Raw genomic sequence first — 27,238 nt, 5'->3', positions numbered from 1 at the left:
TCTTAGGGGCTCGGGAAACACTAGAGGCTCACTAATGAAGAGGGCCCCCTCCTGCCACACACGTACTCCTTTCTCAAACTACATCTTCCCCTTCCTCCCTTCTCTTTCCCTATCCAGTAGTTCTGTAGACCTGTCGTCCTCTGCCTGGACACCCACAGGCCTTGCTCAATTCTGACAAGTAACAGAGCTTGCATCCTGCCTGGTAAAACTGAATTAACTGCCACCACACCAAGAGAAAACTAGGATTCTTCTGGCTGGTGTCTGATCTCCAACTTGGCAGAGTGAGAGGCAGCCTACAGCCTACAGCCCTCTAGATGGCTGCCTCCGACCACCTGCAGTTTCTTCTCTCACGTGTGCAGCAAAGTGAAAAGAGGTGAATACCTAGACCCTCCAGAAAGTTATTAGGAAAGGAAGACTGCCTCTTACACTAAGTCCATTCTTGGGTCAGTATTCCCAGGATACAGTGTGCTGTTAACAACATATACGTTCTTGGCCATCTCTAAGTGTCAACTTCCTAAGGAATCTTCAGCTGATGGCATCCCATGGTCATTTGACATGGGATGACCTAAATGTTCCTGAAGTACTGAATCTCCACAATTACCAAGTTATTCATATACATCTCTTAGATCCCAAGTAGACTATGCTCAAGAAGGTCTATGAGACCTTTCCCAGGTCTCTGAACTTTGAACTAATTCACTCTGACACTGAATTGGGTAATGTTGCATTTGTTTAAATGTTGTGTGAATGATCGTAGTATGCAAGCCCATGGAAGACTGAAACTGTGTCTTACACCCATTATTACCCCCACTTCACTTTTAAGTGCCTAGCACAATGCTAAGCACACAGTAGGTGCTTGATATTCGTCTAGTTAAAAAAAAAATATTAAGGCTGTAGCTTGTTATAGCCTCAGAGTGTGTGTATGTTACTGTTAATGACTAGGATATTTAGTTCTGAAAATGAAACTCATCAATACAGGCCATGTAAGTTTATGCACAAATAGATTTCATTCTCAAATTCATAGAGCATTCAAATGCTAGACGTAGAATTTTATGGTCCCACTGTGACTCTCTGTATGTGTAACTAGAAGGTTAAAAGCATAATACAAGTGTGAAACAGTTGATGAATTTCTACTTTAAATTGATTTTTCACCTAAACTACAGTTTCTGCTGCCAAAGTGAAATATAAATGTATTTGTATATGTTTGGAAAATAAATGATTTGTGACATGTAATGGTCACTTGTGCTCTGATGGGGAAAGACCCTGTCGTCATCCAAAACACTATTCATAACATTTCTGGACCTTGTTTTATATCTAAAATGTGGATTAAAAGCAAATATTTATATGTTAAATCATACATTCTCCTTAAATAAGCCTAAAAAAACAAAAACACTTTTTAAAATCACATATAAGAATATGGTAAAAGATTAACATGCACTGTTGAGCTGATCTCCCCCATTAAGCAGGAGTAATAAAGGAACTTTCTATTCTCACTTATGTCATGAGGGGAAAAAAAGAGCTTTAAGCTCTAGACCAAAAGAATTGGCTTCTACAGGGCGCCTGGGTGGCTCAGTTGGTTAAGCGACTGCCTTCGGCTCAGGTCATGATCCTGGAGTCCCTGGATCGAGTCCCGCATCGGGCTCCCTGCTCGGCAGGGAGTCTGCTTCTCCCTCTGACCCTCCCCCCTCTCATGTGCTTGCTCTCTCTCATTCTCTCTCTCTCAAATAAATAAATAAAAAAAATCTTTAAAAAAAAAAAAAAAAAAAAAAAGAATTGGCTTCTACAGTTTTGAAGACATAAGAGATCTATTTAGTTGCGACTCTGTGCACTTTTTTTAAATTCTCACATAAGAATAGGAAGCAAAAAAAAAAAAAAGGCAGCTGTTTTATTCGATTATTCACAGTAGAGAGTATTTGTAACCTGGTTGTTACAAAAACTTATTTCATACGCCATTCCTAGAATATGGCAATAGCTCAGGTAAAATATTGCTTTTTAATTATATTCATAAGAATAGGACTGCATCTGTACAAAGACGACGACGAAGGAAGAAGAAGAGGAGCAGGAGGAGGAGGAGAAGGAAAAGAGGAGAAGCCCTTCAATAGGCACCATTTATCCTTAAAACAGAGGCAAGTCTTCAAATTGGTTTTTCCACCCAGGAGCAGTTCTTCCCCCATCACCCTCCAGAACATGGCAGAAAATGCAAAGAACTGTGAAGAGACTAGAATCACATTCAAACTCTTTTTGCAAGTAGCCATAATGAACACTCTCGTTCTTTTTTAAAAAGATCAAATTAAGTTACTTCTTGAAGCGTATCATTCAGCCAGAGCCAATGAACCTGATCTCCAATTTCAAGCTATTTTTTCTTTTCTCAAAAATCTTCCTGAAAACATACTCAAATATAGAATTTTTCTCATTTCCATCTGTAGTACTGCAAAAAACATATATTTATTTCATTTGAAAGAGTTTTGGTTATAAAGAGTAGCTGAGGGGCACCTGGGTGGCTCAGCCGTTAAGCGTCTGCCTTCGGCTCAGGTCATGATCCCGGGGTCCTGGGGATGGAGCCCCACATCGGGCTCCCTGCTCGGCAGGAAGCCTACTGTTCCCCCCCCCACTCCCCCTGCTTGTGTTCTGGCTCTCTGTCTCTGTCAAATAAATAAAATCTTTTAAAAAAATAAATAAATAAATGAAGAGTAGCTGAATTTTAAAAAGCAATCTCATGGTCTTGATTTTTCTGCACTCTATGCCCTCATTTTAAGGGGGCAACTGTAATCCAATTAAGTTCACCCCAAAGATTTTTTTAAAACTGTAACTTAAGATGTATATTAAGTTTTTTGTTTTGGGATTTTTTTTGGGGGGGGGAGTGCAGGGGGTTGGGGCAGAGCGGGAGAGCGAATCTTAGGCAGGCTCCACACCCGGCACAGAGCCCGACGTGGGGCTCAATCTCATGACCCTGAAATCATGACCTGAGCCAAAATCCAGAGTTGGACACTCAACCAACTGAGCCACCCAGACATCCCAAGATATATATTAAGTTTTAAAAAGGCAATGTCATTAAGAAACTTCCAAATATGGGGGTAGGTGGTTTTCAATTCTCCTTTCTTAATGACAATTTCGTAATTGGGGCAGAACCCTGTGCCATGCAAAGGGTAATTCTTCCTCTGCTGTTAATTTTCTTAGGAAGCTTCCCTTGTATAAAAAGAGAATGTCCTAAATTAACAGTAGGTCTCTATGTGCATCTAAACAAATATAAGAGAAAGTCCACTGACTCCTCCTCCTTCTACTACCGTAGTGATGTTTTCAAATATTTGGTGAAATCCAGAGGCAAGTGAGTAGCTACTTCACTGCAGTGTCTTTTGATTAGTTGATTTAAATCTTCATTCAAAAATGAATCCCCTTGTAAAACTTCACTCTGAAAAAATATTAAAAGTGACTCACATTAAAAGTTCTTCTGTCATAAGCAAAAGCCAAGCTGTGAGCAAAATTGAAAATGGCAACAGTAGACCCCGAACCAACACATGAAACCTGATATGACGAGCACTGGGTCAGGTCTGGGACACAGCCTACACTGAACAAAACAGTCTCATGACCATCTCCAGAGTCCCAACCCTACGGATCCAGCCTACCGTCAACTCCTAAACATGAAAAAAAATCTACCTATAATACAATTAAGGAAGTTGGAATCAGTTAATAGAGACATTTAGTTTTTATTTCATCTGTTAAAAAAAATAATGAAAAAGTATCACATACCTTCCTTTTGGAACTTGAAGATTTAACAGGAGGATTGAATGTCATTGCAGCCATGCTGTAGGTCTCAAAAAGTTCTGCAGCAGATCTATAATCACAGAAGGAATGTAAGGACATCACCCGATCTGTATAATCTGAAAAAATTAGACTGTACCCAAAGAGAAGGACTCATTATTCTAAACCCCATATAGTAAGATATAACATAATCCTGCTCTTGAAACCAACAAACCAACACACTCGTAAAATAAATCCTAAATTCCCATGTAATGACAATGCTATCCAACTAAATCTACCTCAGAGAGGTCTGGTGTACATTTAGAAACACAGGCCTGGACAAAGACAAGGCTGAGCAGAAGAACTCCAGCTCAGTGTAATCAAATCCCAACTCGGCCAGTTATGTGAACAATATGCAACTAAGTCATGGGGGCCAGACGAGTGAAGCATGGAGTTACCTCCATGAATTTCAAATAGCTCAACCCCTCAGTTATTGGCCTGGATTAAAAGCAAGGAGAGGCCAAGGACAGACTAAATGTCTATACCCATGGCATGTAAATGAATCCTTAGTGACTTGGGGTTGGTTCACACTCCCCGAAGGAGATCAGCAAGGGCCTACACGGGTTGCAATTAGAGTCTCATCTCAAGCTCCACCCTCCAGGACAAGACCATCATGAGTCTTCTTTCTCAAGCTTTTGGGATAAACCCATTCTTCATCTTCCTCCAGAGAAAGAAACTTCTGGCATAAATGAGGCAGACGTTCAAGATCTTTGACGAAAACATGCCAGAAAAAGATCATGAATAAGAACACTGACAGGTAATTGTTTTCTCCTTTTTCTCCCTTTTAAAAAATGAGGCTGGAGGACAGGTGGGAAGTATGAAGGAAGAAAAAAGTAAATGGCCACTTTATCATTTAATAAGGCCAAAAGTTATCTCTCTTCTACCCAGAAGGAAAAGGGTTCATGGGAAACTGGAGTTTCTGCCTCATTTAGAGGGAAGAAGCAGCTGACTTCTGCCATGCAAAAATATAGACCTATTTTGCCAAATCTCCCAGTACTTCAAGAGAAGCTGGAACTTCTAGGTGAATTTGTCCAATATTTAAAATATAGCAAATAATTCAATTTTTGTTTAAACTCTGAAGAGGCCAGAATACCAATCTGCTGGCCTACCAGTCACTTCTATGATCTCCAAATTAGAGAAACCAGTGGGCTGCAAATGAAAATTCTACAGCAGGATATTAATTGTGAGTGGTGAGTATATTACAAGGGTATCTTTTATGTCATTTCCTTTTCTGTGTAATTGCCTCATTTTGTAGGGAAAAGGGCCATTATCTTTTCAACTTTTCTGTACTTTTGAAATTTTTCTGAGTAAGAAGCTGGAAAAGAAACTTCTCTTGGCAGGATCCTACTCCCCACCTGGAGCGTATGGTGGAGGCTGGGAGTACCAGCCAGCCAGGCCGCACTGCACCTAGAGGACTGGGAGCCCCACAGAGAGGAAGTGCGGCCCCTCTGAGGAGCAGTGTTCCAAAGCACTTTCTTCTCTCACTTCTCCCCTGCTGGCCCTAGCACGACCGACCATTCAGCAGCAGGGAGGAATCTCACTGTGCTTGGACTTGTGGATCTTCCCAAAGAGCAAATATGGCATTATCTTATTAACTGCTGAAGCTGAGTGTCGGGGGTATGTGTTTTCACTATTCTTTCTACTTACCTGGATGTGTGAAACTTTTTATAACCCAAAAAAAAACGTTAAGCGATTACCAAAACACTAACAAAATCACTGTCGGCATGTTTTCTCCTTAGAACAATTCAGGAATATGAAGTGAGACCAAATCCAGATCAACTGGCACTTTCTGTTTTAAAACCTATTACTTTATAAATAGAGCAGACTTCTCAGAGCGAACAGAGACCAACTGCAGTTTGTGGTCTGATTACCTCCGGCTCAACTCCGGTTTGAGTGCTTCTGAGCCTTCAGAGGGGGCTCCGGCGATCAGGTGAGCCGCAAATCTCTGCACGACGGGATGGTAATGTCTCTGAAGGACAAGCAGGACAGCCACATTTTGCACAGGTCAGTACTTTATAAAACATTGGCTACAGCAAAGATTTTCTGTAATGAACACTATTTTTTAAAATCATATATGTATATGTAATTCACATAACCACATACCAACAGAAAAAATACTCTCTGCTCACATGATAACAACATGAATCTGATGACCAGGTTACCAGTGACGTAGCTTAGTCTTGCTTTTACAGCATGAAAAGAAAAATCAAGAAGCAATTTCTCTTTTAGAGTGAAAAAAGTTAGTTTACAACAGGTTTCCTGAAACATATTTGCTACGAGTCTCCCTCTAATGTGTCCACACCGTAGAATCACAACAGTGCCGCCCTCTTAAAACTGAGGGGCTACCAGAGTCTCCTTGGGCAGGACCCAATACAAATCTTCCAATAGTGCTGGGGAAATAGTTCAATTTTCTAAACCTCACCCCACAAAAATGTTATTTTCTGCCTCCTTAGAAAATGTACCTCAACATCTTAAAGAACAGTAAGAGCAAAGTGAAATGTAGACTATTAAAAGAAGAATTCTCCAAAAAGCCATCCCAGAACAAAATTATATTGAGGACTCTAGCAACAGTAACGACTTGGGGAAAAACTGAAAAACACTGCTCACAAAGAAAGGGCCATCCTCACTGGGTGTTATACGCAAACAATGAATCATGGAACACTACATCAAAAACTAATGATGTACTGTATGGTGACTAATATAAAATAAGAAAAAAAAAAAAAGAAAGGGCCATCCTTACCCGTAGTGCATGCAATTCCCAAAGCGCAGTATTCTGAGCATTACAGTACTCGGGTTCATCCAGTTCAGGAAGGAAAACCCCACTTCCCTGAGACTCATTGTCAAGCAACAGATCTGTTTTTGGGAAAGTCTGCAAAAATGTCACATAAAAATAAGAATTAATTAAATTAATACTGGTAAAGAACGTTACTGGGTTCTATACTTTTAATTTAATTTGATTTTTATGCTTAAATAAAAGCTATAAGCGGGGAACCCGGCTGGCTCAGTGGGTGGAGTGACTCTTGATCTTGGGGTCATGAGTTCGAGCCCCATACTGGGTATGCGTAGAGCCTACTTAAAAAATAAAACATTTTTTAAAAAGAGCTATAAACACATGTACTTTATAGCTATATTTGTACTGACACGAAAATGTGTCCATCACCATTAGTGTTAAAAAAAACGTCGTAGAATAATGTACACCATAAAAAAAGCTGTATTGTCTGTGTATGTGTGTTGTACATGTTTATATATGAATTATAAGTCTGCTGGAAGGAAACCCAACAAATGGTAAAAATGGTTACCTCTGGAGAGTGTCAACAGGGGTGGGAATGCTTTGGTTTTGTAATTTTATATACCTCTTTTCTCACTGGATTTTACCATTTTGCCTTATCAGAGTAATAACATAAATAGGGGGAAAAGATGCAAACAAGATAGCACTGTTGTACTACCAGAACTTGGCTTTCTATCATTACTTACCTGCATTAATATTCTGTTAGTTGCTAAAATGCCAATGCTTGAATTTGGAAGAACGTGAAGAGCAAGGGTACAAAGACGCTTGATGAAAGCAAGGGCTCTCTGCTGAGAAACCTGCTTTCTGCGCTTAGTTAGCATGACGTCAAGGCACTGGAGTAGAATCTCGACACCTTCATTGGTAGCACCTAAAACAGCAGGTATACCCTTCAGGGCTGTTCTCATTCCTTTTTTTTTTTTTCATTCAATTAACCAACCTACATTACATCATTAGTTTTCAGATGTAGTGCTCAATAATTCATCAGTTGTATACAACACCCAGTGCTCATCACATCACATACCCTCCTTAACGCCCACCACCCAGTCACCCCATCCCCCCACCCCTCCAGCAACCCTCAGTTGGGTTTCCTATACTTAAGAGTTTCTCATGGTTTGTCTCCCTGATTTCCTTCCATTCCATTTTCCCTCTCTTCCCCTACGGTCCTCTGCCCTATTTCTTATATTCCACATATGAGTGAAACCATATGATAATTGTCTTTCTCTGACTGACTTATTTCACTCAGCATAATACCCTCCAGTTCCATCCATGTTTATGTAAGTGGTAAGTATTCATCCTTTCTGATGGCTGAGTAATATTCCATTGTGTGTGTGTGTGTGTGTGTGTGTGTGTGTGTGTGTATCACATCTTCTTTATCCATTCATCTGTTGACGGACATCTCAGCTGTGTGTGTGTGTGTGTGTGTGTGTGTGTATCACATCTTCTTTATCCATTCATCTGTTGACAGACATCTCAGCTGTGTGTGTGTGTGTGTGTGTGTGTATCACATCTTCTTTATCCATTCATCTGTTGACAGACATCTCAGCTGTGTGTGTGTGTGTGTGTGTGTGTGTATCACATCTTCTTTATCCATTCATCTGTTGACAGACATCTCAGCTGTGTGTGTGTGTGTGTGTGTGTGTGTGTGTGTGTGTATCACATCTTCTTTATCCATTCATCTGTTGACGGACATCTCAGCTGTGTGTGTGTGTGTGTGTGTGTGTGTGTGTATCACATCTTCTTTATCCATTCATCTGTTGACGGACATCTCAGCTCTTTCCAGACTGGCTATTGTGGACATTGCTGCTATGAACACTCGGGTGCAGGTACCCTTCGATCACTACATTTGTATCTTTGGGGTAAATACCTAGTATCATTACTTTTTCATTATACAACTTCACTGCATTCCAGAGAAACCCAAGACAAACCGTCATACCTGTCCCAAATCATTTCCCTAACCAATGAAGTAGTGCTATACTGCTCAGGAGATGCAGAGGGTTCTACCACAGCTCCAGTCAATTCCAGAAATTCTCTTTCTCCAACTCCTACGTAATAAGGTTCAATACAGATGTGTGGCCCGCAGAGGCCAACATTCTAATACGCCAATTCTGATTTCTCAGTTTTCATTGACTACACACAAGATATTCTTAAAAGATAAGCATTTATTAAAGACACATTACCTAATGTACATACCTGCATGTAACTTGAACAGTGTTTTATACAGATGTGTATAGAATTTCATGGGGTCAATATTCAGAACATCACCTTTGAAATTACAACAAACAATTAGGTATGTTACAGCCTCCAAAGCTAAAGCAAACAAAACTTGATTAAGAAAATATTTTACCTTGCCCAGAAAGAATATGAAAAGCGGTCTGGACGCAGTGAAGGCTTTCTCGATAGCTCAGGTCCTTGAAAAAAAAAAGGGAGAAAAGGACATTAAGGATAATAATCACCATTCATATCTTAAAAAGTAATTCATGAAATAGAGTTACTTACACCAGATTCGATGAGAGTATGCAGTACTACTAATAAATCATCAAAAAACTCCACATTTATAAGGTGAGCAAACCTAGAATCAAACAAAGCTTAGTCAATAGGTGACCTAAAAACAGAAATAAAACAGCTAGAAATTAAACTTGACTTTAAAGCCATATTTTTAATATTCCCTATTTCGATGTTAGTTATGATGCAGATGGTGGTAATTACTGATACTTCTCATTAATTCAGAATGACCTTTCTAACAATTCACCCACAGCTGGACACTACACTCAGCAGGAATATATGAGGCACGAAACAAACTGAAAGCATTTCAGAAATACTTCTGCCCTACAAAACAAGTTGTTAAAAACAACTCTCCAAGGAAAGTTTACCGGCTACCCCATGCTGCTCTAACTCGAAAGAGGGCCAAAAACATCAGCTTCTGGAAAAATGGGAAGCGGGAAAAGGGAAAGGAGGAAAGAGACTGTTATTTATAGGAATATGGACTCTACTAAAGCTTTAAAAATAAAATGGAAAGAATATTGGACCTAGTATCTAGTTCAGGCTCTGAAATTAATTGCCTACATGATCCTAGGTAAGTCACTTGTCAGTCCTGGGTCTCTGTTTCTAGAAATAACGGAGATCACTCAGTAGAGTTACAGGAGAATCATCTGACCTACTAAATGTGAGAGCACGCTGTACAGTGTAAAATCCTAGGCACTGACGTACTTAAAGTCAAGATCTTTCTTCAGTATTAGTGCAAGAGCCTTTGACACTACATAAAGCCTAGAATAAAGAATCTTAAACGTGATACATTCCCCGTGTACTAGTACAACTTTTTTGTGAAGCAACTGGGCAGTATTTATCAACATTTAAAATGAGCAGACCCTCTGACCAGGCAATATATGCACACAAGTGCATGAAGGTATTTCCAGTGCAGCATAGCGGGCTGGCCAAATAAAAGTATCACCAATCCATAAAATGGAATATTCCAAATGTAAAAAAAAAAAAAAGGTGGATATAATCACACCAACATGGGAAGAGACCCAAAGTAACCATTTTATCAAAACAGAACAGTCTACGTAGCAGGACTCTATCTGTGTGACAGAAGACAGGCAGACAGACTTATGTATATATATAGGAAAATTGTAATTTTTTAATTTTATATGCTTCTGAATAATTTGAATTTTTAAAGTAAGTAGATATGACTAAAAGCTTTTTTAAATAAAGGAACTGGTCATTGAAAAACAAACAGTAGGTCCTATCCAATGTAGGAATAATCCCTTCTCTGACCAACCTCCCTTTGAATCTTTTCAATAACAAGGTCCAATTACTTTATAATCCCATTGCCAAACAGCTCCAGTCATTACAAAGAAATTTCCTATACTAAACAGAACTTGCCTTTTCTCTTTCTTCCAACCGTAAGTCCTGTTTCTAAAGCTGTGCTGTCCAATGATGACAGCCACTAGCACACGCGGCTACTAGGCATCTAAAATGGGACTGGTCCAAACTGAGATATGCTGTCTGTGTAAAATATTCATTGGTTTTTTTTTTTTTTTAAAGATTTTATTTATTTATTTGACAGAGCACAAGTAGGCAGAGTGGTAGACAGAGAGAGAAGGAGAAGCAGGCTTCCCGCTGAGCAGGGAGCCCGATGCGGGGCTCGATCCCAGGACCCTGGGATCGTGACCTGAGCCGAAGGCAGACGCTTAACGACTGAGCCACCCAGGCGCCCCTATTCATTGGTTTTTATGAAAATAAGACCAAGTATCTCAATAACTAATACCGATTGTACGGCAAAATATTTTAAACTGAGTTCGATAAAATGTTAAAATTAATTGCACCAGTTTTTTACTTTTTTAATGTGGCTAACGGAAAACTTTAAATCACATAAGTAGTTCACATTATAGTTCTATTGCACTGTTCTACAGGATACTACCTCACATACCTGGAAAACTACCACAACCACCATTATTCTAGCTCGCATCCCCCAATAGGTTCACTAGAATATACAGAGAGATTTCTCTTTCCGGGAAAGACTGCACAGGACTCGAGAAAAGGATGCGCAAGCAGGGTTAGAAGAGACTGAAGAGTCGCATGCACGGACCACTCAGAAGTCTGACAGTGGATAACTGACCACAGCGCAAAAAGAACCAAGAACTGAAGAGATGAACTTTCGGGACCCCCAGAACTTAGCAGAAGAAAGGAGTTACTGAAGGAGATTTAAAAAATAAAAGGCTTGAGATGAGAAAACTAAAAAGACAGCATTACGAACAGTTTCAAGGAAAGGCCGGTGACAAACAAAAAAGGAAAAGGACACTGGGTCATCATTAGTGAACCCTGGTTAAGAGTCACGGGTTTTTTGGTCTTATTTATTTGGAAAGAACTGAGAAGGCTTCAATCTACACAGCTCTTACTTGGCCAGGCCTTCTAGAACCGACGGCAGGAGAGGTGACCTCTGGGCCTTCTTCAATATTCTGAAGTAGGTCACAAACACAATATTCAAAGTCTCCGTGTGCTGGCAGAAGAAGCAGACAAAATGACTTGAGTATAACCCCGTACCCTTTCTCCTGAGTTACTATAGCGATGACAGTCAAAGCTCAACCTTCTGTCCCTTCCCGACCCTTTCCACAATCCAATCTTAGGAGCTTCAACAAAACAGAATGAAGATACGCACCTTGTGATTTCACGAGACCAGCAATGATCACATCGAAGACTCGGCAGATTAACCAAGATTATACAACCCCAAGTTGAAACAATAATCTCTAGTTAAAACCATTTAACGAAACATTCTAAAAGCGTGAGAGAACGTGAAACTGCCTACCAGTTTAAGCTTTCTCTCCGTGCTCTCTGAAGCTTCTGCCTCCAGTAGCTCTCGCTCTAGTTTCTCTTCTGCTTTCTTCCACTGGAAAGAGACAGGAAAGAAAAAGTAAGAGTATATAGTGCTGAGTGAAAAAGAAAGCTTCAGAGGCATAGTATGTCAATATTCTGAAACACATACCCTAACCTGTCTATGAATACAAACACAAGCACAAGTACACAGACCTGAAGCAGCAGCAAACACACACCAAACCAAGGACAGCGGCTGCCTCCTGGGAGGAAGGCAGAACAAGACTGGGGAGAGGAACAAAGGGGACTCTCACTCTATCACTGATGGTTTCTTCTCAAGAATGAAACTGAAGTCTATTAATATTTGCTCATTGTGAATGGTAGATACATGGAATATTCCGTATTATTCTCTGTAGTTTTCTATAATTTAAGTTTTTTCAAAAGAGAAAAAAGGGAAGAACACACTGAGCCCAGAAATAATTCTTACTGTTAAATCATCTATAACACGGAAATTAGTCATCAACGATACCTCCTAAACACATTTACATACAATGCATAAAACCAGACACTATAGAGAAATTCAACGAAATATAAGTTTTTCCACTTTCTTACGCAGTATGAGCAGCAAATAATGGTTGCTAAGCTGCCTAAGACGCAGGGGACCGACTGAGAGTTTCCTTCCTTCATGCGCCATTTAAGGAGCTGCCATGTTCTTAGTGGGTCTGTTTCCCCACCACAGATACGTACATGCTGTTTCTAACAGGGATATCCAGTTTATATTAGGATAGTATGGTATAAAAAATTAAAATATTTACCTTCATTTGTTTCCAATTATTAAGTCTATTGTGGTACTTCTGTCCCATTTTCAAAATTTATTAGGGCCATTCAAAGATGGATATCCCTGAAAACTATTTTTTGTTTTGTTTTTATAAGCAATTTGATAACCCTATGTAGAAATGTTTTGAGAAGTAATAACGATGCTGGTAGTAGTAATTCATGTTTATAAAGCATACCCAGTGTCACGCACTTGCTAAATGCTTTACCTGCATCATCTTATTAAGGTGCACGGTGACCCACGAGGTACGTGCTATTACTAGCTCCATTTCTCAAAATTAAAAAAAAAAAAGGTTACCAAAGTTTCATACTAAATAAACAAGGGGCTGGAATTTCAACCTAGGTTTCAAATGCAAGCCAATAAAGAAACGTGCTTCAATTAACAAAAACCCACTTTGTTGCCAAATTTACATGAATATTGCCTTCCTGGTCAAGGAAGGGATCTGTGTATCACAATGAATCTGAAGAGCAAAAAAATTAAAACCCAGCATGACAAGGAAATTTTTTCATCAACTGCTCTTTTTGCCAATGAACTGTCAGTTTAATTAATAAAGCACTTTGCAATAACTGGAAAAAATAAAATTTTCTAAATATTAGGTTTTGACACATTTATATTTATGATTTAACTATGATTTCTGCCTGTGCCTACACTATGTTTTAATCTCAAATCAAACAAAAAAGGAAATCAACCAAACCTTTCTCTGCATTCTTGATAGAGTTTTTCTCTTTTCCTTGAAAGTCATGAACTTTTTTGGTTTATTAATGTCCTCTGTATCTTTTTTCACTTCCACTTCTTTGATTCTTAAGCACAAGAATGTCTTTAACATCTAAGATGAAGAAAACACAATATACACCTTAATATTTATATTGCCATCAAAACCTTTATACAGAGAGGTTGGCATTTAACAATGTTTTTCCTTCCTTTGTGCCAAAGAAAAACCAAACAAAATACACCTTTGACACATCTTTTATCACATTGCACACAAAGTTCTATTATCTTATTGCTAAACATATTCAGTAATCTGCGTCTCTAATAGGACACTAGTATTTGGCTAAATAAACATAACATTATTTTGCAGTACAATGAGTGGAAGGCAGAGAGGACACATTACCTGGCATCGGTAGACAGGATTACAAAAAGTGGACAGGCCAGAAAAAGGTTTGGACCAGTATGGGAGGAGAGGATGTAAATTAGATATTTCTAAACCAGCTTTAATTTACCAAACCAGCCTCCATTTTGCAGTCAGTAGTTCTAATCTTCACTTTTCCAATTAAAAACAAAACACAATAACCAAAAAAAAAAAAAACCCACGTAGACCAGTGTTACTAATTTTAAGACAAGTTATTTTCCTTTAAACCAATGGGTCTCCAGCTTCGGCAAACATGAGAATCATCAGGAGGGCTTGTTAAAACAAATAGCTGGACCCCATCCTCAGTTTCTGATTCACTAGGTCTGGATCAGAGCCCCACAATTTGTATTTCTAATTCCCAGCTGCTGCTGGTCCAAGGACCACAATGAAACTACTGCCTTAAGCCATTCAAAAAATCCAGAAACTAATTTGGAAATTGGTGTTTTGTGTACTACAGCAACCATACAAAGACAAAAGGGGTTCAAAATTCGAACTTTCTCTGGAAGAAACCACTCTACTGACCTCCTTCTATCATAGCAGCATTCCTGGAAAAAACATGTGAGAACTACAGTTTGTATTATTTTGATGTTCCAATATGTACATTGGAAGAAAGCAGAATATTTCAGTTTACAGGGCTTAAAACACAGAATGGAAACAAGAAAGAGTTAAAATAGAAACGGCGAATATGAAATCATTCTAGGTACCAGAAAGATCAATATGAGTATTCTGTAAGTATTCTATGTGCTCATAAAATATCACCCACAAATAAAAAACGTAACTCCAGATTAAAGATGGCCAACTAATCTTTGGCAAGGGCACCAATAATACACAATGGGGAAAGGATAGTCTCTTCAATAATGTTAAGAAAACTGGATATCCACATGCAAAAGAATGAAACTGGACCACTGTCTTAACACCACTCAAAAAATTAACGTGAAATGGATTAAAGATTTAAATGTAAGAACCGAAACCATAAAACTCCTAGAAGAAAACACAGGGGAAAAGCTCCTCAGCACTGGCCTTAGCTAGTGATTTTTTGGATAGGCATCAAAAGGCACAGGCAACAAAAAGCAAAAATAAACAAGTGGGACTACATTAAACTAAACAGCCTGCACAGCAAAGAAAACCATCAACAAAATGAAAAGACAACCTACTGAATGGGAGAACATATTTGCAAGCCTCGTTATCTAACAAAGAGTTAATATCCAAAATATATGAGGAACTCCTACAACTCAATAGCAAAAAGCAACCTGATTTAAAGAACAAGCAAAAGACGTGAATAGACATTTTTCCAAAGAAGACATACAACAAATGGCCAGTACATACACAAAAAGGTTGGTTCAACACCACTAATCATCAGGAAAATGCAAACGAAAACCACAATGAGAAATCACCTCACACCTGTCAGATGGCTATTATCAAAAAGATAATAGGGGTGCCTCGATGACTCACTGAGAGGAGCATGTGACTCTTGATCCTGGGGTCATGAGTTCGAGCCCCACGCTGGGTGTAGAGATTACTTAAATAAATAAATTTTTAAAAAAAGATAAGAGAAAACAAGTATTAGGGCATGAAGATAAGGAAACCCTTGTATACTGTTGGGAGGAATGCAAAGTGGTACAGCTATGGAAAACAGCATGGAAACTCTTCAAAAAATTAAAAGAGAATTATCATATGATCTAGTAATCCCACTTCTGGGTATAGATCCAAAAGAAATGAAGTCAGTACCTCAGAGATATCTGCATTCCCATGTTCATTGCAGCATTATTCACAATACGAAGCAAAGATATGGAAACAGCCTATGTATCCACTAACGAATATAGAACCTGTGCTATATACATATAATGGAATACTATTCAGCCACTAAAAAGAAGGATCCTGCCATTAATGACCACAGAGATGAACCCAGGGGACATCTTGCTAAGTGGAATAGGCCAGACACAGAAAAACAATATTGTACAATCTCACTTACATGGGGAATCTAAAAAAGCCAAATGCATACTAAAACAGTGGTTGACGGGGGGATGGGGGACATGCAGAAATGTCAGTCAAAGGACACAGACTTCCAGTTATAAGATAAAGAAGCTCTGGAGACTGAATTTATAGCATAGTAAATAGAGTTAATAATACTGTATTGTATAATTTGAAATAAGCTGAGAGTAAGTTTTTAGGATTCTCACCACAAAAAAAGGTGAGAGGTGATAGATGTGTTAATTAATTTGACTGTGGAGCACCTGAGTGGCTCAGTTGGTTAAGCTACTGCCTTCGGCTCAGGTCATGATCCCAGGGTCCTGGGATCGAGTCCCACATCAGGCTCCCTGCTCAGCGAGAAGCCTGCTTTTCCCTCTCCCTCTGCCACTCCCCCTGCTTGTTTGCTCGCTCTCTCTCTCCCTCGCAAATAAATAAAATCTTTAAAAAAAAATTAATTTGACTGTGGTAATCATTTCACATATTGATTAAATCATCATGTTGTTTTCCCAAAAAAAAATCACACTGTACAACCTAAATATATACAAAAAAAGAAAAACCCAACAAAGAGTTCAGAAATAAAATACTGTATACGGATTTAAAACAAAATAAAGGCAGCATTTTAAATCAGCAGCAAAGGGAAAATAGTATTGGAATAACTGGCTATCCATTTCAGAAAGTATATATACGTATTAGATCTGCACCTATACCACACACACAGAAAGATGTCAGATGGATTATTTAAATATAAAAATTAACACTCTTCTAGGAGAGAATCTATACTTGGGATTGAAGAGGTTCTTCCATGCATGACAAAAATATAATCTCATCTATAAATGGCGAAAAAATGACAGAGTCAATTAAAATGTAAAACTTCTTTAAGACAAAAAAGACCACAATACAAAATTAAATGGCAGAGCAACAAACAAATATTTGCAACTTACTATCCTTTATATGTAATATAACCTCAACAAACACCAGAGCTTTTGTTTCTTTTATTCACTACCTTATACCCAGGACCTAGAAGAGTGTCTAGTACACAGCTGATATTTACTGAAATAAATGAGTATCAAAAAGTATTACAAGTCATCAAAATACCTGAGGAGAAAAATTAGCAACAATGCAAATGGGCAAAAAAATTCAAATGACTAATAAATATGTGAGAACAAAAAAATATGTATGAGATGTACAGGATGATTTGCCCACCAGACTAACAAAGATTAAGTGGTAGAAACATTCAGCATCGGGTAGGTTGTGGGGAAAAGACACGCCTGTCACTGTGAGAACATAATAAAATGTATTTGCAGGGCACTACCTCTCAAATGTATCAATGTGTATACTGTTGGATCCAGCATCTAAACTTTAAAAATTTAACTCACAGAATACTCCTGTAAGTATGAAAAAATAATATAGCCAAAATGTTCTCTTTCATGATCACTGTAGAAACAACTCAGCTGTCCATCAAGTAGAGGGCTATATTCACATAATAGGAAACAGACGTTAAAAAGAATGAGACAGCCCTATACAACACAAAATGAAAGCAGCTCCGGAAGAGCTTCCATAGAATAAATGCATTTTTATTTTAAAATCTACACATGTATTAAATAAATAAATAATTTAAAATCTATATAAACAAGGGGCGCCTGGGTGGCTCAGTCGTTAAGCATCTGCCTTCGGCTCAGGTCATGATCCCAGGAAGCCTGCTTCTCCCTCTCCCACTCCCCCTGCTTGTGTTCCCTCTCTCACTGTCTGTCAAATAAATAAATAAATAAAATCTTTAAAACACATATATACATGTATATATATATAAACAAGTATGTATGTCTATATAAACCTCTAAAATTCATACTAAATTGTTAAGAGTAGTTACACTTGGAGAATCTTCTATGTTATACACTTCTACAAAGAATAAAATTCCTAACAACTGAAAATTAACTTTGTAATTTAAAAACAAATAAAATGCAAAGTCAGAAAAGGCTTACCTCTGGCCTAACCTCGTAATTTCTGCCCTTCACAAAACCAGAAATCACTTTAATCACACCAAGGGAAGCTTGGCCTAATTTATCTTGTTTAAATAGTTTCTTCACTGCGTCACAACACATTTCAGATACCTGAAAAATAAAATGTTACACTCAGCCGGTGTTTCTCAACCTCGGCCCCACTGGCATTTTAAGCCAGACAGTTCTTCGCCGTGGGGTCGCTGTCCTGTGCACGGTGGCAAGTTTAGAGGCCCCCAGGCCTTTACCCACTAGATGCCAGTAGTAGCCACCGCAGGGTGACAGTCGAAACTGCGTGCAGACAGTCTCGTGTTCCCCGGAGGGCGAAACCACCTCCCGCTCAGAACCGCCACACTAAACTTATGTTCGAAGAATTTTCTTAAAGAGGCAGTGTTTAACAAAGTGACGCTAGTTTAGCAATGAATGATAGCTCCAAAAGAATTCTGAGAGGAAAAAAATAATCACAAGGTCTAGAATTCTGCGTTCGGGAGGACAGCAACAACCACTTAGCAACCCACCGATCTTGACACGTCATCCATGAGAGGGACGATCGACACAATGATGTTGTTGTGGAAGTTGAAATGAGGCAGTGCCACCAACAGCTCACACAGGCTCCTCACGGCCACCTCCGCCAGCCCTCTGTAGGCCTTCAAGGGAACTACGTTACTTTTCTTCAGTTTCCTTTGCTTCCAGTCTAATCAAAGGATAACCGTAGTTACTTTACTCATTGATCAAAGCTTCAACTAATTAGCTTTCTTTTACAAGAATATGCAATAATACACTGTGCCAATTCTTAAATGAGTTGTGTCCACCCTTAGACACAAGTCCAAACGTTATCATTAAAATTTATCCGCCATTATCCACCCTCTGACTCTGACCATAATGTTAAGAACTCTGGCTTTCCACACATTTTTAAAGATGTATCATTAGAGGATAAGGGTCTCAGGGATAAATCAGGGCAGGGGGAGACAGAGAGCTGGATATCTTAAGGAATCCCTGGGCTCTACCAGGCTTTCCCCAAAACACTAGATTTCAAGAAGCCTGGGTTCAAATCCTAGTCATCCACTAATTGGCTAGTGAATACGAGCAAGCTCCAGATTCTGAGCCCTGATCTCTTCCATGTTCCAAAAATTCCGGAGAATCTAAAACATTATTTCTCCTGACTTCTTGCTAATGCTCACTGTGGTATCTTTACCCAGGAGGTCCAGAAGATTTAAGGTTTTCTTCAAAATAGCCGATAATTCACAGTACCTCTTTTCTTTAAAGATTTTATTTATTTGACAGGGAGCGACAGAGAGAGCACAAGCAGGGGGAGTGGCAGGCAGAGGGAGAAGCAGGCTCCCCGCTGAGCAGGGAGCCTGACATGGGGCTCAATCCCAACCTGAGCCAAAGGCAGACACTTGAAGTCGACGGAGCCATCCAGGCACCCTGCAGTACTTCTTTTCTAGAAATTTCTACATACATACTCTGCCACCATAACATAGCATCCTGAATATGAAAATATGCTGGTTTTTCTAGAGTAGGTTCAACACTTCCCTGTACATTATACACAACTGGAGATGAGAAACAGTATAGAGGACGGTGCCTGTGTTTTAAACTTGCTTCTCGTGTATATGAGTTTTCTTCAAACACGCTGTATTCATCGTAAGAACCGTATCTTCTATTTACCTGAAGCTGACGAGACTTCCTAGTGGATGGATGAATAAACAAAACGTGGTACGTATATACAATGGAATATTATTCAGCCTTAAAAAGGAAGGAAATTTTGACACGTGCTATGAGAATCCTGAAGACATTACGCTAGGTGAAATAAGGCGGTCACAAAAGGGCAAATACTGTGTAAGTCTACATAGAATACGAGGTTCCAGGAGGAGCCAGATCCATATTCACCTCAAATTCGAAAGGAGAACGGTGGCCGCCCCGGGCGGTACCGAACTTGAGCCGGGGAAGATGCAGAGCTGCGGGTGCACGGCGGCCACGGCCACGCCACATGGCATTTACCAAGCGCCGCACAACTGCACGCCTGCGAAACTGCTACGACGACAGACTCGATGTTATATTTTACCATACATTTTTTAAAACTTAAAAAAAAAGACTTCATAATGGTTCCATCAGCTGAGAAAAGGCCTACGCCTGCATGGTGCGATACAGAGGCCACCAGCCCCGTGTGACAACTGAGTACTCGGACTGTGGCTAGTCCAAATGCACACGTGCCCTAAGTGTGAGATACGCATCAGATTTTGAACTTAATACCAAAAAAGGAATGTAAGATACCTACTTTTTAAAATCGATTACATGTTGAAATAGTAATCATATACATAGTAGTTTCATTACTTTTTACTTTTTTTTCTTAGTGTGGGTACATATTTCTCAAATGACGTATGTGTCTCATGTTCTATTTCTCTTGGACGGTGCTGGTCTACACAAAGCTCCCAGGCCTTGGATGTATGCTCCTAAGTAGGCTCCAGTTGGGAGGCCAGAGCATAGGAGCAACATCCACGGCACCCACCCCCCACCCCCACCATCTCCTTCCTGCCCTTACTGGGCCAACACGATTCGGTAATCCTGTTCCAACTGAGAAACTCGGTGATCCTTAGGCCCTTTACTGAGTAAAGTGAAAGCACCTGACCTAGGCAACTGAACGTCTTCTCCATTCATGCTCCAATTTTCATATGCCCTTCCTTTTTTTTTTTTTTTTTTTACAGATTTTATTTATTTATTTGACAGAGAGAGACACAGCGAGAGAGTGAACACAGCAGGGGGAGTGGGAGAGGGAGAAGCAGGCTTCCCGCCGAGCAGGGAGCCCCATGTGGGACTCGATCCCAGGACCCTGGGATCATGACCTGAGCCGAAGGCAGACGCTTAACGACTGAGCCACCCAGGCGCCCCTGCCCCTCCTTTTCTGAACAAAGAAAAAGAGAATAAAGGTTTGCTGGAAGAGTTTATCATCCAGTATGATTGACTTCTCTCTAAGTCCATTTTCAAGGCACTAATTTCATCCATTTCAAGTCATCCTTCCCCCCTAATTCCCCTAACCATCTCCAAATAAAAACCAGCAGCATAAATTTCAACCATTCAGGAATTCAAGAAACATACTTACTAGGGAACGGCCTGGAGCAACAATACTACTAACAGCTGATCAGTACAGGCCCTGCACAGGCCAGCCACAGCTGTAAGCAGGTTTTATCTATAAATTAATTTACTTCTCACAACAATCCTATGAAGTAAGTACTATTATTTATAAACAGAAAAATGGAAACAGAGAGATTAAGTGATTTGCCCACCACATGGGTAGTAAGGAGAGAGCCCAGATTTGAACCCAGGAAGTCGGACTGTAGACTCTGCTCTTGACGACCCGCTATACTGACTCTCACCACAGAGCACAGAATATAGAACTCACCTTCCTGAACAAAGCTAAGTATGTTATGTATTTTAAAAATGTTCAATATACCTTTAACCACTTGCTCCAGATTTTCCAAATAAAATTTATATTGGCTAACCAGGCCTTCTTCAAATTCTCTTAACTTTTGGGTTTCTTTGCGGATCTGAAAAAATCAAAAAGACCACTCATTTTTTTAAATCAAAATACCAAAATCCTTAAATTAGCACAAAATGTGAGTGCCTTATACCCAGTCCTATAAAAACAAACAAAAAAACCCCTACAATTTCTCCCATCTCTAGCTCTCCCAAGTGTTCAGCTTATTTTGTATAGTAATTGTATCTATCATTACCTTGGTAGATTTTTCTGCTTCTGTGAGGGGTCGTATTTTGTATGAAGGAGTAATGTCTTTAAATAACTCCAGCAGGGAAATTATCACCAGCTTTCGAACAGTAACAGCCACATCAGGATCCTGTTCCATCAGCATGGAACGCAGTTCTTTCAATTTTTTAATCTGTTAAAGAAATATATGGCAGAGGGAGACAGAATCTTAGGCAGGCTCCACGCCCAGCGCAGAACTAGAGCCACAATCCTGAGTCATGACCTGAGCTAAAATCAAGAGTCACACACTTAAACGACTGAGCCACCCACGCGCCCCTCAATACCTTCATTTAGAGATGAGGAAAATAAGACTCAGAGTTTAAGTGACTTTTCTAAGGTTACAAAAAACATTAAGTGCAGATGTAGGACTAGGCTAAGGTTCTGTCTACTCTTATTCTACCTCCGTCACTATTTTAATGCTTTTCCTTTTTGTATGTGCTTATAGGTAATAAGGGAATCTTAAAATATTAGACATTCACACCTTATCTAATATGAAGAGCTCAAAGAAATTAGTACTACTTACGTTACTTTCTGGGTCTGATAATATGGCAGATGCCAAGGCTGCAATATGCATTTTCTTCTCCTGTAATTTCTTCCTTCTCTCAATCAAATGTTCTTCTAGTGTCAGCTCTCGAATGGGATCTTCAACGATCTCTGAAACAGATTAGATTTCCCCTCTTAAACGTTTCTTTATTTACAAGTATCCAAGAACCTTAATCAATACAATAATATTCCTATAGTAATAAATAATAATAATAAGTTTTATTGAACACTTGCCATGGGCCAAGATTACTACATATGATCCTCTCAAAAATGTTATGAGGCAGGTACAATCATCATATCCATTTTGTACATAGAACATGAGGCAAAGGGAGAGTAACTTGCTTATACTCACAAACCTGGTAGAAATGGAATTCAAAACCCAGGTAATCTGACTCGAGAGCTCATATTCTTAACTACTATGCTAATAAACTTATAATAATTCCCATGAATTAAGGGAAAAAGCAACCTGATTTAGTTTTTTAAAAAAGTACAGAATATTCTCCCTTGTTTCCAACTCTATACAGTCCTTCGCACTGCAGAAAATATGTCCATCTTAAGAAAAGAGATTGACAGGAAACTAGATTTAATAAACACAGAAGCATAATCTCTAATGAGCCTATGAAGGATGAATGAAAACAATTAGTTGACCTGTAATCTCATTTACACCATTAATGAGGTTTGCTAAGCTAAAGTAAAACTTAACCAGTTTGTTCTATTGCAAATTCCAAACAAATATAATTTCAAACCATAAAAATATGTTCTTTCAGTTTAACTTTGATTGCAACTGTCTTAGCTATTAGAAAACCACACTCAATTATCTAAAACAGACATATATACAGACATATATAAGTATAACAGCTCTAAGGGGGGGCGCCTGGGTGGCTCAGTCGTTAAGCGTCTGCCTTCGGCTCAGGTCATGATCCCAGGGTCCTGGGATCGAGCCCCGCATCGGGCTCCCTGCTCAGCGGGAGGCCTGCTTCTCCCTCTCCCACTCCCCCTGCTTGTGTTCCCTCTCTCGCTGTCTCTCTCTCTGTCAAATAAATAAATAAATAAATATCTTTAAAAAAATATATATATAGGGCGCCTGGGTGGCTCAGTTGGTTAAGCGACTGCCTTCGGCTCAGGTCATGATCCTGGAGTCCCGGGATCGAGTCCCACATCGGGCTCCCTGCTCAGCAGGGAGTCTGCTTCTCCCTCTGACCCTCCTCCCTCTCATGCTCTCTGTCTCTCATTCTCTCTCTCGCAAAAAAAAAAAAAAAAAAAAAAAAAAAATATATATATATATATATATATATATATAACTGCTCTAAGAAGTGAAATGATTTCATATCACAAAATCATTTTGTAATTTAAAGCTAAAAAGTTAGTATTTGTAGGCAGGTCCTTCACTTAAAATTAAAAAGAATTCAAAATGGTAATAATTTATAGGACTCTTCATGCAGGCCTAGACATTACAAACATAACTGCATAAAATTCTCCATAATGAAGAGCAACAAAGAATCAAATTCCACAAGGTGAGACTTTCAACATGTGGGAAAATGTTCAAAATGACCTTGAAATGACCAGTACTCTAAAATGCACATTTCAGACTTTATCTAAAATTAAGTCACATTTACTATTACGCAAAAAAAAAAATGTAATTCTCAATTAACAATTTAGTAACTACAAAAGTACATTCCATTACCTTCCTCAAGTTCCAGCTCTTCTTGATCCTCTTCATCTTGGTTACTGTCTGTAACTGTATGGAAAACATGTATATTAAAAAATCTGACAATATACTTTTAAAGTGATCAAACTACAAAGAAAAGCAGGAAAGTGATTACCATAAAACTTGGGAAAGTAGTTACTTCTGTGAGGAGGAAGCAATTAATGATTGAGGGGAGCACAAAGGAAGTTTCCAGGTGCCGGCAGCATTTACTTCTTGCCCAGACAGTAGTTTTATGGGTGTGTTTTTTGTGATAAACCACGTAACTTCACAAGGCAACTCTGATTTCTAGACTTCTCTGTGTGTTTTATTTCACAAGAAAAAAGATACATGTAAGAAAAAAAGGCTAATAAAGGATAACTAATATTCTAATTTTAGAAACGAGTATTTGGTGAAAAAAAACTGAAAAGAAAAGCACCTCCAGATTGTAGCTTCAGCTATCTCATGACACAACAGACATGAGAGATAATCACCTGTATTTCTGGCCAAAAGCATCAAGCTTGCTCTATGACTAATTGCAGCTACCCCCTATTTTGTAGGTAAAAGTAAGAATAAAATTCAATCTTGAGTGGGAAAAAAAATGTGGTATTAGTAAGGAGCTAAAATTTTTACTAATACACTGGATGATTGATTAGATTCACCTGGCTTCTCCCTGGTCTGTGGGATTATACCACTTTTATCCTTGATAGGAAGTAAGTGAATCAGTTCCTTCTCTGGTGCAGTTTGCAGAGTTCTTGGTATTTTTTCATATTTATCTATAACACGCTCATGCTTTTGTTTCTTGGCGTGAACAGGTTCACTGCAGAAAAAAAAAAATTCCAGTTTTAATGTATTTAAAAAGGAATCTAGAGATCACTTAAAAAGTACAGAAAAGTAAACTACTGGCTAAACTTCCAACAGGTATACTGAAAAAAATAAAAAATAAAAAAAATAAGTACATAGAGATTAGCACCTAGACCGGGCACATAGTAGGCACTCAAATAGTAAATGAATAAAAGAATCATATATTCTGCCCCGAAGACTACGGCTGCATGGAGTTTTTCCCTTCAGATGCAAAACAGAAGTGAAAGTTATGGCAGATTCTTTTTGAAAACTATTCCACAAAGCCAAGGGTGACATCATGCTATTTTACTTCCCCAAAATCCTTGAGACCATTGCATGGGCTTAGGAGTTAAAAAGATCTAGGTTTAAATTTCAGATCCACTAGTTGTGATCGCAGGAAGCATCAGTTTCCTCTGTAAATGGGAATAATACCTCCCCAACAGGGTAACAAGGACTGAGATCGTGGCCATTAAGAACTCAGGACTGTTCTGCCAGTTCCCCAGAGAACTACATTCTTCCCCAGTGCACTCTACTTCACTATTCAGACTCAAAAAAAATAAAGATGTACACTAAATAAAATCAGTTTGTTTTATTCATGAACTTCCTTTATTTAGGAAATAAACTGAGTCACAGGGTTTACTCTCTTATGTTCCGAGCTGAACATCTTGCACTAACCACCTAACTAAAATTCTGAATCAAGTTTTTAACACTGAAAGGATGTGAATGTTTATAATCTAAATTAAGTATTACCTAGAAGAAAGATCTCTCGTTAGAAAAGATGCTCTTTGTCCTAAGTCTCTCATTAACTGCAAGTCATCTTCATCCATCATATCCAAAGGAAGGGCTTCCTCTTCTTCCTCCTCTTCCCGTTCAATCCTCTTACCTGTTCCAACAACAACAAAATCAGAAACAGGCATTAGAGGCATAGAACTCCACGTTTCTGTGTCAACAAGAGGAAAAGTTTATGCTTTTCTAGTATGTCAGCCCAGTGTTTCTAAATGGAAGCACTAATGACACGTTGGGCCGGACAGCTCTTTATTCCACTGGGGGTCTTGAGCTAAGCAAAATGCTCGCATCTCCAACCCCTGAAATCTAAATGCCGGGAGCCTTCCCAGGTCACTGTCACAACCAAGAAATAAAACGCCTCCACACAGTCTGCAAGGTCTCTCAGAGCATGCGAGAACCGATGATTTAGCCGCTTCGCTCCTTCTGATCCCCACCGACTCTCACTTCCATTCCACTTCAGCCACCCCCTCCATGGGCCACATCCCAAGCCTTGGTGCTCACCCCATCCCCTGACCACAACCATCTGTCCTTGCAGCTCTCATTCGGTTACTTCCACTGCACTTCTGTGACCAAATACATAGACCTTCAATCCTCTGACCACTCTACTTCTATCTTCCATTGTGTTCTATCTTCACTCCTGGGCTTCTGCTGCATGGCAATCATTCCAACTGCCCTCTTGATAATATCCTCAACTACTTTCCCTCCTACAGCTTAGGCACAGACATCTAACAAAACCCCAACTGATCACTATCTTCTCCCTCTGTCCCTCCCTCTCTCTTTTTTAATATAAAAATGAATGTCAACTAAGTGCCAAGCACTGCTCTAAGTGCTAAGGATTCGACCATGAACAATACAATCTTAGCGTCTTCCCTAACAGAACTTGTAATTCTCCTTGACTCCAATAACACTCGTAAATATCGCCATATAAATGTACACATTGCACAGAATGGAACTCCTACCTACTTTAAATGAGCTTCCCGTTTCTCAAAGGTGACCAGCAACTGGTTTATTTCCCTGATCAGCTGTCTCTCTTCCTTAGCCTTTTCAAATCTTTTCTCTATCATCACACTTCTAACCCCATCACCTACCTCACTTCATAATCCTCAGAGGAGCTAGCTTCCTCCATCACTGAGAAAAGAAAAGCCAGAAGCTAGAAACTCCTGCAATTTCCCACAATGAATTCAACAGCATCTGCATCCATCTCTTCTGTTTTCCTTCTCATAACATTGGAAGAGTGCCTCTCCTCCTGGGCTCTGGATTTAACTTCCTGCCTTCTCTTGCCTTGTTCTATCATTTAAGCCCCCTCTCCCTTATACCTTCAAACTCTCTAACCCATTAAGTTCTTTATATCAGCATTTTAAGATGGTCAAGTCATTTTCCAGTGGGCAACTTGCCAACCTTTGCTTCTCAGATCATATAGATCATATTGACAGACTACAGCTGTCAGTCTTAACAGCTGTATAGTATTCCACCATAGATAAACAACATTTGTGTCATTTAACAGTTCCTGTTGATGAACATCTTACTTTCAATTTTTGATCACGGTGGCATTTTTGTTTGCTATTATTAATAATGTTGAAATGAGCACACTTGGAAATATGTTCTTGGCAAATTTTTTCAAATATAATCATAGACTGAATTCCTAACAGTAACATGTTAGGTCAAAGGAAAAGCATTTTCTGAAAATCCTTTTCTGTGATAGTGTATTTGAGTTTATAAATATATTTTTTCCTCCTTTTTATTCAAATGGTATAAGCATCTCATACATGTGGCAAAAGCCTATAATTTCAAGTGAGTGAAAGC

The 27,238-nt window shown here is 39.1% G+C and overlaps 2 protein-coding genes across 3 annotated transcripts in view; one reads left to right on the top strand and one right to left on the bottom strand.

The window, feature by feature from the left end:
* Positions 1–1,230, top strand: part of PLCE1 (phospholipase C epsilon 1) — a 312,290-nt gene extending 311,060 nt beyond the window's left edge. Inside the window, exon 31 of the mRNA XM_078077339.1 lies at positions 118–1,230. Coding sequence (XP_077933465.1) covers positions 118–120 — 3 coding nt within the window. The 3' untranslated portion in view covers positions 121–1,230. The remainder of the gene's footprint in view (positions 1–117) is intronic.
* NOC3L (NOC3 like DNA replication regulator) overlaps positions 1–27,238 on the bottom strand; it is a 29,600-nt gene that overhangs the window by 921 nt on the left and 1,441 nt on the right. The window contains exons 3-21 of one of the 2 annotated variants that reach the window (XM_078077342.1): positions 25,400–25,532; positions 24,469–24,626; positions 23,807–23,860; positions 22,103–22,233; positions 21,551–21,712; positions 21,271–21,364; positions 18,338–18,513; positions 17,805–17,933; positions 13,420–13,551; positions 11,886–11,966; positions 11,479–11,579; positions 9,080–9,152; positions 8,928–8,991; positions 8,774–8,845; positions 7,270–7,451; positions 6,536–6,664; positions 5,667–5,764; positions 3,745–3,829; positions 3,282–3,406 (exon numbers count right to left, since the gene is read on the bottom strand). In XM_078077342.1, coding sequence (XP_077933468.1) covers positions 3,282–3,406; positions 3,745–3,829; positions 5,667–5,764; positions 6,536–6,664; positions 7,270–7,451; positions 8,774–8,845; positions 8,928–8,991; positions 9,080–9,152; positions 11,479–11,579; positions 11,886–11,966; positions 13,420–13,551; positions 17,805–17,933; positions 18,338–18,513; positions 21,271–21,364; positions 21,551–21,712; positions 22,103–22,233; positions 23,807–23,860; positions 24,469–24,626; positions 25,400–25,532 — 2,179 coding nt within the window. Of the gene's footprint in view, positions 1–1,866; positions 3,407–3,744; positions 3,830–5,666; positions 5,765–6,535; positions 6,665–7,269; positions 7,452–8,773; positions 8,846–8,927; positions 8,992–9,079; positions 9,153–11,478; positions 11,580–11,885; positions 11,967–13,419; positions 13,552–17,804; positions 17,934–18,337; positions 18,514–21,270; positions 21,365–21,550; positions 21,713–22,102; positions 22,234–23,806; positions 23,861–24,468; positions 24,627–25,399; positions 25,533–27,238 lie in introns of those variants that run through there. The other variant, XM_036111715.2, reaches the window with a different exon arrangement.

This window comes from Halichoerus grypus, chromosome 7 (assembly GCF_964656455.1).
Source record: "Halichoerus grypus chromosome 7, mHalGry1.hap1.1, whole genome shotgun sequence".
Lineage (NCBI taxonomy): Eukaryota > Metazoa > Chordata > Mammalia > Carnivora > Phocidae > Halichoerus > Halichoerus grypus.
Note: the sequence above shows the minus strand (reverse complement) of the source record. Positions and strands in the feature narration are given on the sequence as shown.